Source organism: Schistocerca gregaria, chromosome 1 (genome assembly GCF_023897955.1).
Source record: "Schistocerca gregaria isolate iqSchGreg1 chromosome 1, iqSchGreg1.2, whole genome shotgun sequence".
In the NCBI taxonomy this organism is placed as follows: Eukaryota; Metazoa; Arthropoda; class Insecta; order Orthoptera; family Acrididae; genus Schistocerca; species Schistocerca gregaria.
In genome coordinates, this window is record NC_064920.1 from 486,421,126 (window position 1) to 486,439,960 (window position 18,835).

At 47.0% G+C, this 18,835-nt stretch overlaps 1 protein-coding gene across 5 annotated transcripts in view; it reads left to right on the plus strand.

Moving 5' to 3' along the window:
• Positions 1 to 18,835, plus strand: part of LOC126353763 (transcription factor Sp8-like) — a 197,583-nt gene that overhangs the window by 163,661 nt on the left and 15,087 nt on the right. For all 5 annotated transcript variants that reach the window (XM_050002838.1, XM_050002853.1, XM_050002847.1 and 2 more), the window contains 3 exons: positions 11,034 to 11,546; positions 14,206 to 14,523; positions 18,279 to 18,560. In XM_050002838.1, the coding sequence (XP_049858795.1) occupies positions 11,034 to 11,546; positions 14,206 to 14,523; positions 18,279 to 18,560 (1,113 nt within the window). The remainder of the gene's footprint in view (positions 1 to 11,033; positions 11,547 to 14,205; positions 14,524 to 18,278; positions 18,561 to 18,835) is intronic.

Genomic DNA, 18,835 nt, shown 5'->3' on the forward strand with positions numbered 1-18,835 from the left:
AATACGTCCAAATACGCATCAGCATGTTGTTCATAAAGCGATCGGCGGTTTAGAAAAAAAAAAAAAAAAGACCTGAAGTTCTTCAACGATGCTTTTGTTAAGCTATACATCTTACTATTAGGTATTTTTAGTCTTATTACACTTAATTTCGAGTCCTGCTTTCATACTTGTTGCATTTTGTAGACTTACTCGTTTCTAAAATTAATGTGCATTCGAGGAAGCACTTCTAGTTGGTTCAGGTTTGTTGCTGTAAGACGTATACCGCCTCCTTTTCGCCCGTTCAGGAACCTGAACACTTCCTCGTAGGTGACAGGGAAAGTCTGAGCAAGGCTTCCCTCTTGAATTTCACCTACGCACTCTGTTGCTGACTCTGATTGAAGCTGTAGCACAGTTGCACATATTAACGTACGTTACGCCAGTGTCTTGTTTATCAAGGGCTTTGAGTTCAGACTTTGTTGTAATTTGCTCAGAAGATGTCTTACGGATCTCATAATCATTGCTACGGAGTACAACTTCGATCGCAACTTGACAACAGTCTTGCGTGTATGTAATATCCCCTCTCCATCCACTTATGGCGCCAGAAAGAAGCCGCATTCAGAAGTAACCGATGACACCTGGTTTCAAAAGAGTGATGACTCACAATCCTAGAACATTTCCGCTTTTCGGAGCCATTCAGTTTTACATGCAAATTTTCTGGATAACAATGCTGCCCCGTTAATCAAAATCATTTTCTTCCCTAAAATGGACATCGGAGGAAATACATTGTTCTCTGAGCAACGTTGGTTACTAACTGCACTCCGAAGGTAACTCAACCCAGTGAAGAACGTTTTAACATATACGCTTTCTAAACGTAGCTGATAATATCACACTGAAGACTGGCAGGGCACTGTTACCCAAAAGGTTTCGGCGTCCGGAAGATGACTGAAAGCAGGAATGTTAAAAAATGGTTCAAATGGCTCTGAGCACTTTGGGACTTAACATCTGAGGTCATCAGTCCCGTAGAACTCATAACTACTTAAGCCTAACTAACCTAAGTACATCACACACATCAATGCCCCAGGTTGGATTCTAACCTGCGACTGTAGAAGTCCTGCGGTTCCAGACTGAAGCGCCTAGAACCGCTCGGCCACATCGACCGGCCAGGAATGTTAAGTTCAGTATTACGTTACATTTAGTTCAACAGTCACTCTAAATTTACATAGTGTAGTAATACTGAGGGAACAAACCAACAGTGGCGTTGCTTTAGAAATCAGCCTAACATCCACCTGAAATATTTGAGACAAACGACTGATCTGGATGTGAGCTGAACCTCGCACCTCCTGAATATGAGTCCAGTGCTCCTTGAACCAAACGCAGTCTTTCCTGCTCATGAGGATAATACCACTTTTGTCACTAGGTTCCTTCTCTTATAGTCTTCCAAAACTACAAAATGGTCCCGTACCTTATCTTTCCATCGTTTATGTATCTCGTAAGCGGCTACGCAGAAGTGCTACATTTCTCTGCGTATTCACAAACGCGTAGAGCTTTCGTAACGTCATATTATCTCGTTTTTCTACAGTATTTGTGGTTCTGCACCACGTTTTGCAGTAAGGGCGACTGTCTCAGCTTTCTTATTATTCCGATTTCACTATCGTAAAGCAACAGCGACCCTTGATATCAAGCATCATTATGTTGTGTCCTATTTCTTCTTCCTTTCATTGTTGTTTCCGTATACAACACAAAATTCCAACTTCGCTTTGTTTCTTTAAAATATATGCGATTCATAAGGAAAAGGCGGGACACTGTATACTTAGATGCACTGTGTTTTGGTATTCTGGTCATCGCGTGGGAACACGTGGTGCTAAGCAGGGAAGTGCAGAGCCTGCTGCTAGCGGACACCCTCGGGTCATTGTGGTACAGTGTTTACGCGCAGCTGCAGCAGGTAGCGGTGTTTTCGGCGAGTGGACACGCCGCCGCAAAGCACCGCCATTGTTCGCGGCGATCGATACACTCAGCGCGACAACGCGGCCCAGGAACGGTCCGCCATAAGCAACCTGACAGATGGCGCGTTAAAAGCGGGGAAACCCGGAAGCCTCGGTAGACCTCTGTCGTTTTCATATCTACTGCAACTAAATTCTTTGGACTTTTTCCACGGTGTTTCTTTTTCGGCGCTTTTCAGGTCATCCTTCGCTTGTGTTAGGACTGTATATTTGGTATGGACCTAGCTTTGGTGAGGTGACATGTGTGTCTCAACGATACAGCTGACGGTGCGTAGGTGTAGCCACACTGAAGGGTGTCTGTGGAGAGGCCAGACTGATCTGTGGTTCTGAAGAGGGACAGCAGCCTTTCCAGTAGTTGCAGGGGAACCCGTCTGGACAGTTGAATCATCCGGCCTCGTAACCTACGCCAACATGGTCTTGTTGTACTAGTACTATGAAAGGCGGAAAGCAACGGGAAACTGCAGCGGTAGTTCTTTCTGACGGTATGGGTCTTTACCATGTAGCTAATGTGTAGAGCTACATCAAACCGGTCTTGGGACTGAAACCCACAATAACACAAGTTTGGTAGAAATGCTTAATGAATTCTGTTTTATAAGTGACATTCTCGTGATCGTGTAACAAAATGTGCCTCTGTTTAGGTGACTGTCGTATTCCAAGATTTTCTGCGTATGAAAGCAACGGTACTCAGAATAAGTAAACGTTCAATGCAGTCTCGTTGGAAACGTTTCAAGAGATGCTTTCCGCAAATTTTAAGAGATATACTGAAATCATAATTATGGCTCAAATGGCTCTGAGTACTATGGGACTTAACATCTGAGGTCATCAGTCCCCAAGAACTTAGAACTACTTAAACCTAACCACACATCCATGCCCGAGGCAGGATTCGAACCTGCGACCGTAGCGGTCGCCCGGTTGCAGACTGAAGCGCCTAGAACCGCACGGTCACCGCGGCCGGCGAAATCATGATTATTATACAAAGTGTCACAAGACTTTGGCACGTTTTTCATGCTCAAGAGACGGGAATATTATGTACAACGAGGTCCCAGAAACGCATAACTTGCATTTTCTACTTCTTCATAGCAAATTAATCACGGGGAATAGACAGGGACAGAATACACGAGTACACCACATGAAACCATTATGTACACGAAATGTTGAAAAGTTCACCGTTATTGCTGATACATGTATCAACTTGCCGTCGCGTTTAATTCTGGAAGCTCCCATGAATACATTCCACTGTGAAAAGAAGTATTCATTATAGGAAGAACCCTAGGCTGCATCGAAGTCGTTACTCCGAGGTATCCTTATTTTCAAGAAGAGGATTTAGAAGGAATCGACTGATAGAATGCATCGTGAAAGGTTAAGAAATCGTATAGTTGTTAATGGAGGGAAATGTGAAATGTAAAAATTTGCAGAGGGAGACGTAGGCTCGATTGCAGTAAATTGGCTCAAATGGAAGTAGTTTGAAGAAATGAAGAGCCGTGCACACCGTAGGCGAGCTTGGAGTGATCCACCAAACCAGTATTTCGTTGGGAAAAGTAGAACAGAGAACTGGTAGAACGCAGATCTATAAGATCCAACATGGATTGCGGAACCAGACATCTTGCGAACGCTGCTCGCTGTGTTCATCCATGCAATCAAGACTGCCGTACTCGAAAGCCTCCAGGCTGATGCCGTGTTGCCGAACTTCTGGATGGCATTCCATACAACTCGGCACTGTTCTTTAGTGAACAAAATACGAACTTACCTAGCACCATTCCAGATGGGTGATTGCATTGAGGAGTTTCTAGGATATGAAAGCCAATAGGGTATTCTTAACGGGACGAAATCGACAGGTGTAAGGATAATTTCGAGAGTTCCCCAAGGGACTGTTTGTGATAAGGCTAATATCGTGTCAAATTTACAGGTCGGTTCAAATGGTTCAGATGGCTCTGAGCACTATGGGACTTAACAACAGAGGTCATCAGTCCCCTAGAACTTAGAACTACTTAAACCTAACTAACCTAAGAACATCACATACATCCATGCTCGAGGCAGGATTCGAATCTGCGACCGTAGCGGACGCGCGGTTCCAGACTGAATCCCCTAGAACCGCTCGGCCACAATGGCCGGCTTTACAGTATGTAACGCGTATATGTGAAGATATTTTTATATGTGGTGCCTAAATATTTACACACATCACTGTGTTCATTGTTTCTCCTCTCTGTCGAATAGTCTTCCAACAAACACGACACAAACTTTACGCGCTTATGTTTTCTGCACGCTCGTACTGCACCACTAAATGGACTACGCCTGTCAGTATTGACTAACAGATTTGTGTCGATGTGTCCACACTTCAACGCCTGGCTTGCTCTTTGTCAAATGTACTAGGAGGTACTAACTAAGCCAAAAATATATGACTTCTTATGGCTATAATTATTGGTCTGCAAATGACGTAAATCCTGATGTAATGTTGAACAGTGCACAGTCCTATCACCAATACAAATATCTGGATCTACACCCATTACACTTTTTATATAAATGATCTAGTAGATAACTTCAGAAACTCCACAAGCCATTTTGTAGACGATGCTGTTGTGTATAGGAAAGCTGCAAAGTCAGAAAGCTGTAGCGTCATGCAGGTGATCGACGATTGAGGCAGGGACTGGAAACTAGCATTGAACGTAAATAAATGTAGAACATTGTGCGTAACTAGACGAAGAGTACCATGACTGTTCGACTACTCTATTTTACAAGAATAACTAGAAACAGCAACAGCCGTAACATACCTAGGAGTAACCGCCCCAAGTAACAGCATAAAAGTAATTGAAGGAAAAGCTGATACGAATCTGAGATTCATTGCAGAAGCCTTAAGGAAACGTAGTACATCCGCGACAGAGTGGACTACAAGACACTTGGCCGAATCTTGAGTATAGCTTAAGCGTCTCTGTCCCTTACCAAATAGGATTAACAGAAGAGATAGAGATGATCCAATTAAGAGTGGAACGTTTCGCCAGGGGATCGTTTAACTAGCCAGAGCACCTCATGGAGATACTCAGCAAATTCTAGTGGCAGTCGCTAGGAGACAGGCGCTATATACCGCGTAGGGACATTACATTCGAAGACGATACGGGAATCTTAGTACTACCTCCCACATATTTTTCTTGAAATGGCTAAAATGAGAAAATCAGAGAAATTAGAGCTCATTCAGAAGCTTATCGACAGTCGTTCTTATGAAGCAACATTGGCAGATGGAACAGAGAAGGGAACAACGACAGTGTTATCAGGGATACCCTCTTCCACGCACTGTAACGTGGCTTTTGGAGTATAGTTGTAGCTGTAGAACTGAACTTGAGAAGGAAGGTCGTGAGTCATGCCTGGATAGCATGATCAACCCCAAGAAAGGCTACGTTGTTGGATCGAGTCCCGTTCCTTGACACAGCTATAGCCTGCCAAAAAGTTCTCCCGGAGTCTGGTTCCAAACTCCGATAGCTGTCAGGAGAGAGCCGGGTGGGATGTGGTGGTTAGGATCTACTCACGCTCGAGAGCACTAAGAAAAGAAACATTGACAATAACAGATATAGTAGGCAGTAATACAGGATTATCTCCACACCTCGGTCAGTGGTGCAGAGCCTCGTCAGGAGTAGAAGGTTGGCATGTGCTCGACATACAGTAAAGCCAGCACAGCGAAGCGTCGCGTAGCTGCTGTTACGTGACGGGCGGCCGTCGACTCGTGGAGTGCGGCGGCCTTCAGCTATACAAATCGATCACCAAAGTGCACTGACTGAGGTCAAAGGTTTGCAGGCAGGTGTCAGGCAACAGCTCCACCTAAAGTACTCGCTGGCTCACAGACATCAGCTTTCAATCGTTATTTAGGAAGCAGGAGCCGGTAGCATCCGTGTCTTCCACAGAAACAGGGTGAGCAGCAGCATGTACCCCCCCCCCTCCCCCCCGCATCCCTTTTCTCCAGATCCGATGACGGACAGCATCCAGATCACGCAGGTCTAGCTCCCAGCAGACCTGCAAGACGACGGCGGCCTCCGCGCCGTATCAACGTTGTCTCGAAGTTGGCAGTGCAGCCGGTAGGATCAGCGTCCTTCCAACCGGATACGTGATCCGTAGACGCAGGGCCGACCTTCATAGCCTTACCTCACACTGGATAACTACAACTGCCACAAGGGCTGAGACTATAAACTGAACAGAAGGCAACCAGTACTCAGCAGTCAGACATTTGTTAAGAAGGGTGGGATATTTATGTAGAAGCTTCCTCTGTGCTGTGCAGCGATGGGGCTGGGTATATGTGTCCTGGTTCTTTCCCGCAGGTTTTGGCTCTTCTAGTGACTTTAGACTTTCAGTGGCTGTTTTCTGCTGCCTCGGCATCTGAATACTTGCAGAATGAGATTTTCACTCTGCAGCGGAGTGTGCGCTGGTATGAAACAAGTGATTGGTAGAGCACTTGCCCGCGAAAGACAAAGGTCCCGAGTTCAAGTCTCGGTCCGGCACACAGTTTTAATCTGCCAGGAAGTTTCCTCTAAATACTTGTTGTTGCGTTGTACATAGCCTTCCTTACGACACTCTGCTTAATCTCTCGCCTTCGATGATGTCATTATGCTTCTCTTGCAGACTTGGGTGCTCGATCGTTCTCCTGCGCTGCGATAGCTTCCGCGTTTGCCGCAACTCGCTCAGCATTTCCCCCTGAAAGGCAATCTACTGGTCATCGACACAGACGGTTCGGTTTCCGGGAGATGCCAAGGTAGAACACAGACGGATTTTTACTGTCCGCAGGGGATACAATCATGGGCCGTAACTCTTCCGACCCATCTCACACTACTCTAAAGAGTGAAAGATCCATTGTTGGTTGGTCAGCTTGTGGGGGGTTGAAGGGACCAGACTACAAAGGCCATCGGTCCCGATCCATTGTTCAAATGATTCTTATTAGCCTCCTTTCCTCAGATTCCTCCGAGCGGTCCTGTTTCTATGGCTCCAGCGTCTATGGAATTAGCGGAGGACCGCAAACGGGACCGCGGGGACACTTGGGCTCCGGCGGGCGACCGCCGATAGCCGGAATCACGGCGGCTAAGTGGCGGACGCATTAGGCGGCCGGTGGGAGCGCGGCTGCCCGCTGCGGCCACGCGGCCGGCTTCCGGGCCCCTGGACGGCGGGCGGTCCCCTGATGGATGCGGTGATCCCGCAATTTGCCGGCTCCCCGGGCCGCTTGTATGAATACATTACGGCCATATGCCGCGGGGGCCGCGATAGTAAATCACGCTCCAGTGGGCGCCGCCAGAGGTCGCGCGCTGGGGTTGGTTTAGCTAACGGCTCGGGGGGTTGCAGTAAGTAGGGGGCGTGGCCCGCAGCTCCAGCCTGCTAATGGCTTCCCGGCGTCCCCCGCGCGCCGTCTCGCCTCCGAGACGACGACGCTCTCCTCGGCTTTACTGCTCTGCGAAATAGTCCCTTGTGTAACGCGACGCCCACCCCCGGGGTCTCCCCGGCTCTGTCTGTACAAGCGAACTTCGCTCACAGTCATATTTACGAGGTGTGTGGGGAAATTAATGACACTGATTTTTTTATCTCATAAAGTTTTTGTTTTTTTTTCGACAACAATATTGTCCCCTTCAAAGTAGTTCCTTTCGGCGTAGGTCCCAGTCTTCGTAACAGCGCTCAAAGACTTCAATTGGTAGGGCCTTTAATATGCCAGTCACATTCTTTTGTAATTTTCTCCACCATCGTTAAAGGCAGTTTTCAATTCCGGGAAAAGTAAATGTCACGAAGACTGAGATTAGGTGAATAGGGGAGCTGTGGAACAACAGGAATGCCTTTTGAGGTCAAAAGTTCCGTGATGGCAGTTGCTGTTTGACATGGGGCGTTACCATGACACAGCATCCACTTGTTTGCAATATCCTGTCTCACGCAGTTCAACATTTTACTCAGCCTTTCAAGGACTTCTTTGTAAAACACTTTGTTTACACTTTGTCCCGGAGTAACAAATATTCTTAATGTACCATATCCCTTCTGTCAAAATCTTTGGTTTGCTCATTCGAATTTTCCTCTGTCGAGGAGATGTCTCAGTGTGCCACTCCTCACTTTGCCAGTTTGTCTGAGGATCGTACTCAAATATCCAGGATTTATCACCTGTGATCATACAACTGAAGCATTCGTGGTAATTTAATGTTGATTGGTTCTTACAAAGAAGGAGACAGCAACCACACACTATTAATACTGCTATTTATTTAAGTAAATAGCGCCGTAACCGGTTTAGAACTGACAAGAACATCATCACGATATTTGCAAGATACACTTTACATAATTGTTAGCTTTCGATTTTTATTCTTCCATCGTGGCGAAATATTCTTGGTGTGTCAGTTTTACACAAAATAGCATTCGTGGTCATTGGCAATCCTCTCAAGAAGATCAACGCACACGGTTCTTCGATTGTCCTTTTGCTCTGATGTGAGGTTTTTCGGCACCATTTTAACACAGAACTTTCGCATGTGCAAAGCTTCGGTCAAAACGTGATGTACGGTGAAAGCTCAACCAACGGGTTAGCCACCAAACTTATTGTTAAACGTCGGTCTGGTCTCACAAGAGCTCGCAAGCGTTCGACGTTTTCGTCGGCTTTTGAACGTCTCCCTGAACGAGGTTCATCTTCAACGTGTTGTGACCTGCCAAAAACGATTTTTGCCAGCGAAAAACTTGTGCTCTTGATAAGGAACGTTTCCCAAGGTTCAACTTTTTAAAGGCCACACTCACGTATTTCCTCTAGTTCAGCACAAAATTTGATGGAATAACGTCGCTCTAATGTCCGCTTTTCCGTTTTCGTAACTCACAAAAAAATGAAATTTCACTGATGGGGCTTTCAAAAATTACATGATGGCTACACGGAACTGAAATTCGGAGTGAGCATCTGGAAGAAGTGAACGCACCGGTGTTCCCAAATAGAAAAACATTGTATTTATTTATCTAAAATATCTTTATGACTAATGCCCTTTTAGCATATTTATTATTTTATAAATGACATGTAAGTACGATAATTCCGTACTTATGCTCTACCATACGTTTTTAGTCATAGTTCTGTGACCATGTTATAGAATATAGACCATTCTTTGATTTAAATTCTGAGGAAGACAGTCCTAGCAGTGTTGAAACCCAGTTAATTCGTTTGAACATAGAGACCGAGGGCTGTTTTTCTTTCACTTGTTTACAGTGTGTTTTAAAGAACTGGTGGATAACGCCGGTAGCTCCAAGAGGCTGGTTCAGAATGGTTCAAATGGCTCTGAGCACTATGGGGCTTAACATCTGAGGTCTTCAGTCTCCTATAACTTAGAACTACTTAAACCTAACTAACCTAAGGACACCACACACATCCATGCCCGAGGCAGGATTCGAACCTGCGACCGTAGGGATCGCGAGGTTCCAGACTGAAGCGCCTACAACCACTCGACCACACCGGCCGGCTCACGAGGCTGTTCGCAGATAATGCACTGTCTATAACCAGGTAGTAACGGCAGAAGAGTGTAGCGAATTCAGGAAGGCGTGCAGAGGATCGATGATTCGTGTTGGGACAGGCTGTTGACTTTGCAAGTAAACAAATATAACATACTGCGTACTAATAGGCTACTAAATCCACTACTGTACGATTAGACTATTGGCGTCAAACGGCTGGAGACAATAAATACCGTAATATATCAAGGAGCAACCATCCGGAGCGACCTAATCTGAAGTGACTACATCGAACAAACTGTTGGTTCAACAGTTGTCAGACTGAGATTCACTGGAAGATTTTAAGGAAATGTGATTCATTGAAGAAAGAGGTGGCTTACAGAACGCTTGCTACACCGTTTCTCTGGTGTTGCTCATAAATCAGAAGCTCTTACTGGGTTGAATTAATCAAAGAAATAAACAAGACTCAACAAAGAGCGGCGTGTTTAGGTGGCACGAGAACATTACGGAGATGCTCACCGAATACTAATGACAGTGTGAAAGTATCAGGTAAAATAATTGCTTCTTTGAGAAATTATTACAAGCAGAAGACCAAGAAATTAGAGCTAATATCACAGCACGCCCACGATCACTCTTCCCACGGGCCATTTGCGAGTGGGAAAGGGGGGAATGGTAGTGGAACCAGAATTACCCTTTTCCACGCACCGTAAGCTGGCTCGACAAGTTGAGATGTAGATGTTACAGCTCACGTCTAGATTATTCAACATAATGGGAGTAGCCAAGAACGTTTACTCGGTGAATGCGCTGGACCTCGATACATCACCGAAGTTAAGCAACGTCGGCCGTGGACAGCACATGGATAGGTGAGCGCCTGAGTACTACACGCGTTATTGGCTGCTTTTAGTTTGCATAACGGCAAAGGTGAAGAGGGAGTCCTTGATGACCAGCATTTGCGCCAGTGTCGTGGATTAAATTCCATATCTCTCCGCAGTGTCTTAAGAAGTGAGGGTATGTGACACTGTTGGTGGTGATCTGTCCGTCGGATGGACACTTTGTGATCGTCGACCCTCGTCAAGAAGAGTAGGGTTTCAACTTCCCCCTTGTCTCATCATCATCATTATCTCCTGAAAGAGATTTTCACTCTGCAGCGGAGTGTGCGCTGATATGAATCTTCCTTGCAGATTAAGACTTTGTGCCAGACCCAGACTCGAACTCGGGACCTATGCCTTTCGCGGGCAAGTGCTCTACCATCTGAGCTACCCAAGCACGACTCACGCCCCGAGTTCGGTCCGTCTCACTGTTTTAATCTGCCAGGAAGTTTCATCATCATAAGACACAAGGGTGACCCCACACTACACAGATTACAACCCCCTACAATTATCAGATACTTACACAACACTCTTTGCGAAGGAAAGGTGCCACAGTGCGCGAAGGATACAAAAGCCTTTCTACTCAGGTGTATCAGCCAGTCCTTCGGGGTATTCCACCCGACAGTGCCATACGGCCTTGCTTATTTTATGGAAATAACAAACTGATGGTATTGTTTTTAGCCCTTGAAAGTGAAATTACAGCGGTCTGCAGAAACTCTTGATGGGTATACGTCCGGTAACTCATTGGCGCGCAATTTGTTGACAGGATCACCCGAGCTTGCGCGGCACGCCGCTAGCGATGCTGGCGGCGCAGTGCAACAAGCTGTCCAGCAAGTCGCCGCCCCCGCTGGCCGACGCCGCCGTCGGCAAAGGCTTCCACCCTTGGAAGAAGTCGCCGCAGCAGGGCGGCGCCGCCACCACCGGCGCCAGCGGCGCTCCCGGCGGCGGCAGCGGCAACAACAACAACAATAACAACAACAACAACGGCGCGACCGCGGGCGTGGGCGGCGTGGCGCGCTCCATGGCCGTCAGCTCGAGCGCCAGCTACACGGGTCGACCCGTCATGACGACGGCTGGCTGCGCCGTCGGCGTCGGCGTCTCGTCGGCTGGCGGATACGGCGCGCCCGTCTCCTCTGGCGGAGACCTCTACTTCCCCGGGCAGCCCATGACCACGTCGCCAGAAGCTGGCGGCGGAGCCGGGGGCGGAGGCACGCCTGGAGGCGGCGGCGGGGGCGGAGGCGCCGCCGTCGCTGCGCATCAGGCAGCTCTTCTGGGGAAGGTTCGTAAGCATCGTTGGTTCCCACCGTGGGGATAGTTATCCCTTCAGAAACAAAATGATTTTTCTTGTGAGTGGGGGGGGGGGGGGGGGAGGTTATAAAATAAAATGGTTCCATTATGTTTCAGCCACGAAACTAAATTCTTGTCAAAAGATCATTATTATTATCAGTATTTCGTAAGAATATAGTACTGATTAAATGAGTTACAATTTTTTTTCAATTACTAGCTTTAAAGTCTGACAGTGATACAATGTTGTGGAAGTTATAGATCTTGAAAAGAAAGTATGGAGAGCTTCCTTACACTATCAACCCACTACACATACTTTGTACTTAGTAACACGCATATTGACACTAAAATTAAGACACACATGTATGACATATGCTGAAATATCTCATTAAAATGTCTTCCTCGAGTTTTAGGCAATATCTGCAACACACCAGGGGGGGAGTGAAGCAAGTGTTCGCTAAATATTTGGGCGTAACATTGCAGAGCGATATGAAGTGGGACAAGTATGTAATGGCAGTTGTGGGGAAGGTGGATAGTCGTCTTCGGTTCATTGGTAGAATTTTGGGAAGATGTCGCTCACCTGTAAAAGAGACCGCTTATAAAACATAAATACGACCCATTCTTGAGTACTGATGGAGCGTTTGGGATCCCTATCAGGTCAGATTGAGGGAGGACATAGAAGCAATCAGAGGCGGCCTGCTAGATTTGTTACTGGTAGGTTTGATCATCACGCGAGTGTTATGGAAATGCTTCAGAAACTCGGGTGGGAGTCTCTAGAGGAAAGGAGGCGTTCTTTTCCTGAATCGCTACTGAGTAAATTTAGAGAACCAGCATTTGAGGCTGACTGCAGCACAATTTTACTGCCGCCAACTTACATTTCGAGGAAAATAAAATAAGAGCTCTCAGAGAGGCAAATAAGCAGTCATTTTTCCATGGTTCTGTTTGGGAATGGAAGAGGGAGAGAAGATGCTAGTTGTGATACGAGGTACCCTCCGCCACGCACCGTATGGTGGATTGCGGAGTATGTATGTAGATGTAGGTAGAGGAGTGGTGCAGATGATGCATTTCTTTGAAAAGTGTCCAACCTCAACCTCGACAGATTTTTTTGGAGGAGTGGTTGAAGGTGGCACTTCGCCCTCTCCTCCCCGCCCTCCCCCCCCCCCCCCCCCCCCCCGCCAACACTCACCCACTCTCCCACCCCGGCGACCAAAAGAAAGAAAGAAAGACATAAAAAGACACGGAAGTTAAATGGAATTCAAGAGCGGAAAAGAATCAGAAATTACGACATGCATCGATGAACGTCACAAATGTCCACACCATATTCGTGACCAACACATGTCCGCCTTTGAATGCGCGCTAAGTGTATTTCGGTCCGGCAGCCAATCCTCACAGGCTGTGACACGACATAAGCCGATCCCTGGACTTCCTGCAGCGCGCAATTCCCATAGAAACCAAACACTGAATTCCGCTGGAAAAAATGTACTTACTGATCGTTCCAGCCGTTTAGTAATCCAGGATTTCCCAGACATGTTGTGGCAGACATTGAGTAATGGCTCATGGTAATGATGATACACAGGGTGCCCCTGAAATGTTGTGGCGAACATTGAGGGGACGTGGAAGGTGTCTTTGGGAACTGATCGAGGATAGTGGCCTGTTCCAGAGGCGTCATCCAACAATGCTACAGAGTGTCGAAGTGAACAGCGCCTGCCAATAGGCCGCCCATTCGGCAGCAAGCATTGCTTTGTACGCCGACGGACCGTGGGCGGAGCGTCTCGCAATGCCGTTTGTTACTCAGTGATCGCGACTGATTGCCACGATCGATAGCGAGAAGGATGGAGTTGGCTGCTGCGTATGCGAGCCTTGAGTCGTACGAATGCGATGCCCTGACGCCTTAGTCCATAGCGCTTGCGGACTCAGAACTCCAACTGCAGTTTATATTGCTCCTGTATACTAGAAGGGATCGGTTGGTAGACATATTCTGATGCATCATGGGTTCACCTATATAGTATTGGAGGGCAACGTGGGGGGTAAAAATCGTAAAGGTTGAACAAGAGTTGGATACACTAAACAGATTGAAAAGGATGTAGGTAGCAGTAGGTACTGCGAGATGAAGAAATTTGCACAAGACAGAATAGCATGCAGAACTGCATCAAATCAGACTTTAGACTGAGAATAACAACTACAAATCATTGGAGATTTTACAGGGATCCAGGTGAAAAATTAACTGCGAGTGCGAACCCGTGTGCGAAACCGTCATCCAACGAGGCAACAGAGCATCGTGTTCATATGAGACAACGCCTTTCTGCGCTTCACCTAGCTGCTCCCTCGCCACTGGCTTTCGTGGCAATCAGTCGAGATCACTGAATAGCAAACAACACTGCGAGACGTTCCACCTATGGTCGGTCAACGTATACGGTCACATTCGCTGCCGAAGGGTTTGCCTACAAGCAGACGCGGGCCCCTATAACTTCAACGTTCTGTAGGGTCGCTGGATGACGCTTCTGGAACGGGTTAGTATCCCCGATTCGTTCCTCAAGACACCCTCTAGAAGATTGTCGTAACATTTGTGGGACACCCTGTGCAGTTAGATACAGAGGGGGCCGTTGACGCTGTACGGCGTGCGTGGTTTGCAGAGTGTGTCTTTGCCGGTGCAGGTGGACGTGTACCCGCGGCACCCCTACGAGTCGTGGCCGTTCAACGCGATGCCGGGCGCGGCGGCGGCGCACCCCGGCGCGCTGAAGGCGGCGGGCGACGCCTGGTGGGACGTGCACTCCGCGGCGGCAGCGGGCGGCTGCGGCTGGCTCGACATGAGCGGCGCCACGGCGCACGCGCAGATGGCCGCCGCCAACTACGCCGCCGCCGCCGCCACGTCGGCCGCCGCCGCCTCCGTCGCCGACTACTCCACGCTCAGCCACACGCTCGCCGCCAGCAACCACCTGCTCTCCGCCGCCGGCGGACACAACCTGCTGCAGGTACGGTCGTCTCGTCTAACGACCACTCAAGCCAGCTTTCGATCTTACCGCAGTTCGTTTTGCACTCCATCTTGGATGGTCACCCATCCAAGTGCCGGCCACGCCCGACAGCGCTTAACTTTCGCGATCTCACGGGAACCGGTGTAGCCACTGCGGCAAGGCCGTTGCCATATATACGATGACAGCCAAAAACAGTTGCAGGATAAAAATTTATTAAAATTCTTGACCAAGGTTTCGGTACATATAAATATACCTTCATCGGAAGTAAAAAATCTAAAATTACATCATGCAATGGAGATTAACAAAACAATTGTGCCAATTGTGTTCATAGGCGAAGTAATGGTGCTAAACTGTTAGCTTTGACCCTGTGCCCATAGTCATGTTGTACAAATGGAGAAGATGTCTTAATTATTGACGACGCCTTTGGCACAATTGTTTTATTAATCTCCATTACATGATGTAATTTTAGATTTTTTACTTCTGATGAAGGTATATTTATATATACCGAAACCTTGGTCAATAATTTTAATAAATTTTTATCCTGCAACTGTTGTGGGCTGTCATCCTTTATCGTGAACAATTTCAACAGTTGCTGTTGCAGCTACGTTTAAAATCTTGATATATATATATATATATATATATATATATATATATATATATATATATATATATATATGCTTACCGGCCATTTGACCATCTTCTTCTGTGCGGATGATGCACACGCAGTGCCCGAACTCTCCCGGGAATCGTAAAAAAGGCGCGAGTAATGAGTATAATGGGCAGGAGCACTTTGAATATAGTGCACGACAATCAGTTGGGGCCTGCCGCAGTAGCCGAGCGGTTCTAGGCGCTTCAGTCTGGAACCGCTCGACGGCTACAGTCGCAGGTTCGAAACCTGCCTCGGGCATGGCTGTGTGTGATGTCCTTAGGTTAGTTAGGTTTAAGTAGTTCTAAGTTCTAGGTGGCTGATGCCCTCAGCTGTTAAGTCACATAGTGTTCAGAGCCATTTGAACCATTTTTTGGGACATACAAGGTGAGAATGTGGGTCTCACGGGAGGCATGCCGGGGATAAGTCCCTGCAGTCGCACTGTCCTCTTTGTCCTCGGTGGCTGAGATGGATAGAGCGTCTGCCATGTAATCAGGACATCGCGGGTTCAAGTCCCAGTCGGGGCCTACATTTTCGACTGTCCCCGTTTACGTACATCAAGGCCTGTATGCATCTAAACGTAGTGATTTAACTGTAATTTCAAACATCGATTTATCGTGAATACCGATATTTTGTAGAAAATTAAACTGTCGACTTATTGACAATATCGATGCCTGCACCAGACATAACGAGTGTTTTGTTGTTCCGTCCATGGTCTTCCTGCCTTTGTAGTCCTTCTTTCGACCTGAATGCTTTCCAAACTTTGTATTGTGTTTCGAAATATGTCCGTTTCTAACAACAGGGCTTCTGAGTTGTTGGCCTTTCTGGGCTTTTCCGAGTTTCTATATCCACGTAATCATGGTCTCCTTGTTACGGAAGTAGACAAATATGTGAACTAAAGTAATCAATTTTTGAAAATTTAAGTAATTGAGCAGATAAAAAAAATACGTACTTAGCGACACCAGGAGAACACACAATCCTGCCTCGGGCATGCATGTGTGTGATGTCCTTAGGTTAGTTAGGTTTAAGTAGTTCTAAGTTCTAGGGGACTGATGGCCACAGCAGTTGAGTCCCATAGTGCTCAGAGCCATTTGAACCATTTGAGAACACATAAATAAAAGGTGTCACAGTGAGCAAGCTTTCGGAGCCAGTGCTTCCTTCCACTGTCAGAAGAGCTGAAGGGGAAAGAAACGGGATGAAGGAAAAGAACTGCTGAGATTTAGGAAAAGGTGTAAAATTCGGAAATGTCGCCCAGAACCCTGGGTCAGGGGAGTCTTAGTGGGCGGAATGAGAAGGAAAGACTGTTGGGGACTGAACCGGGCGGGATTTGGAAACCTGAGAGCTTAAAGATGGAGCATGGGCAATATGCAAGACAAATTCTCGCTTATTAACTCATGCACGGTGTTTTAGCTGTGATTCCTGTCTTGCATGTTATCCTATTTTCCATCTTTAAGGTCTCAGGTTTTCAAATCTCGTCCGATGTAGTCCTCAAAAATCAGTCTTTCCTTCTCAACCCGTCCGCACAGGTGATGCTGAGAGAATTAGATTAGGAAATGAGACACTTAAGGTAGTAGATGAGTTTTGCTATTTGGGAATAAAAATAACTGTTGATGGTCGAAGTAGAGGATATAAAATGTGGACTGGCAATGGCAAGGAAAGCGTTTCTGAAGAAGAGAAACTTGTTAACATTAAGTATAAATTTAAGAGCCAGGAAGTGTTTTCTGGAAGCATTTGTATGGAGTGTAGGCATGTATGGAAATGAAACATGGGAGATAAACAGTTTAGACAAGAAGTGAATAGAAGCTTTAGAAATGTGGTGCTGCAGATTAGATGGGTAGATCACGTAACCAATGAGAAGGTATTAAACAGAATTAGTGAGAAGAGGAATTTCTGGCAGGACTAGAATAAGGGATCGGTTGATACGACACGTTCTGAGGCATCAAGGGATCACCAGTTTAGTATTGGAAGGGAGCGTGGAGGGTACAAATCGTAGAGGGAGACCAAGAGATGAATACACTAAGCAGATTCAGAAGGATGTAGGTTGCAGTACGTACTGGGAGATGAAGAAGCTTGCACAGGATAGAGTAGCATGTAGAGATGCATCAAACCAGTCTCTGGTCTAAAGACCGCAACAACAACAACAAGAAGTTTTTTTTATGAATCTGTTATGACGAATTAGGGGGCCAGTTAATTTTTCTTTTTTTTTTTTGCCAAGATCTGTGTAATTGCTGTCAGTTCAGGGTGTGTTTGTGGTTTTCCTCGATATTCAGTTTTCTATTCCTTGTAATTATTTTCTTTTCTGGTTTGCCTAGAGTCCACCCTGCGCAACTAAAACTCAAAATGCTCCAAATAAAAGTCTCGATGAATTTATTTCTTGTTTCTGTTTAAGGTGGTTTTTAATAAATTGCTCTTATTTGTGAAGGCCTGTTTAGTTATTTCACTGCTTCTTTTAAGATACTTTTCTTGTCAACCGTTCCTTTGCGTCCCAAGTATCAGAATTCATTAACTTGCATCAATATTCATTTATTTGCTTCAGTATTTTATTCCCTATCTTAATGAAAATGTGAGTGAAGTCACCTGGAGGATAGTGACTATTCTAGTAAACATGCTGGCTAGGTAGCATAAAAATCATACAGCAGGTGAAGGCTGGATTTTTTTTATCACAAAGTCTCCGTAAAGCTTTTCGGAATTATTTCCGTCCTCACAATTCCAAGTGCAGAGGTAGCACAAGGACAAGAGCGATACCAGCTGTACCATCTTTGCACTTGGATTTCGGACGATGGAAGTAAATTCGAAACACATTATACATGCTTTGTGATCAATGAAGTCATACCTTACCTGCTATGTAACTTCTTACGCGACCTAGACAACTTAACTACACGTCTGCGCATAATTCCTGTCATAACGCTTACACTTACTAGTCTGCTCTATTGGTCACTATTTTGGTCTCGTTTGTTTGTTTGATATACGAATATAAAATATCGATATTTTACTTGAGATATATCGCCAGCTTCGGCTTCGTATGACGTCGATACAGATATCGATACTTGCCTCGAGGCACGAGGACAGAGCGCAGTGTTGACGGCGTGTGCTTTTGGCGTGCGTGCAGGACACGTACAAGTCGATGCTGCCGGGCGCGGCGCAGGGCGCCTTCGGGCTGCACGCGCACCACGCGCACGCGCACGCGCACGCGCACGCGCCGTCGCCGTCGCCGGTGTCCGCCGCGGCGTCGCTGCCGCCGCAGGTGCCGTCTCCGCGCTCGCAGCGCCGCTACACGGGCCGCGCCACCTGCGACTGCCCCAACTGCCAGGAGGCGGAGCGCCTCGGGCCCGCAGGCGTGCACCTGCGCAAGAAGAACATCCACAGCTGCCACATCCCCGGCTGCGGGAAGGTGCGTACCGACCCTCGGCTAGCGCCCAACTGCTCTCTCTACCATTTCCCCGGTCCTACAACCCTTGTGCGAAATCGGCGCCTTTCCCTCTTGTATCTGGTCTGGTTGGGAACTAGTAACAGAACGCCGCTTCCAGGGTCCTTTGTAGTTCATTCGGTAAGATTCGCAGTCCAGAACATGGCTGCAGCCTGTCAGGAGTCGAAATCAGCTCTCTGCTGAGCACGGTCCAGGAGACACAGCAGTAGAATGCAGCTTTGAGCTAGGAAAAGAGGGGT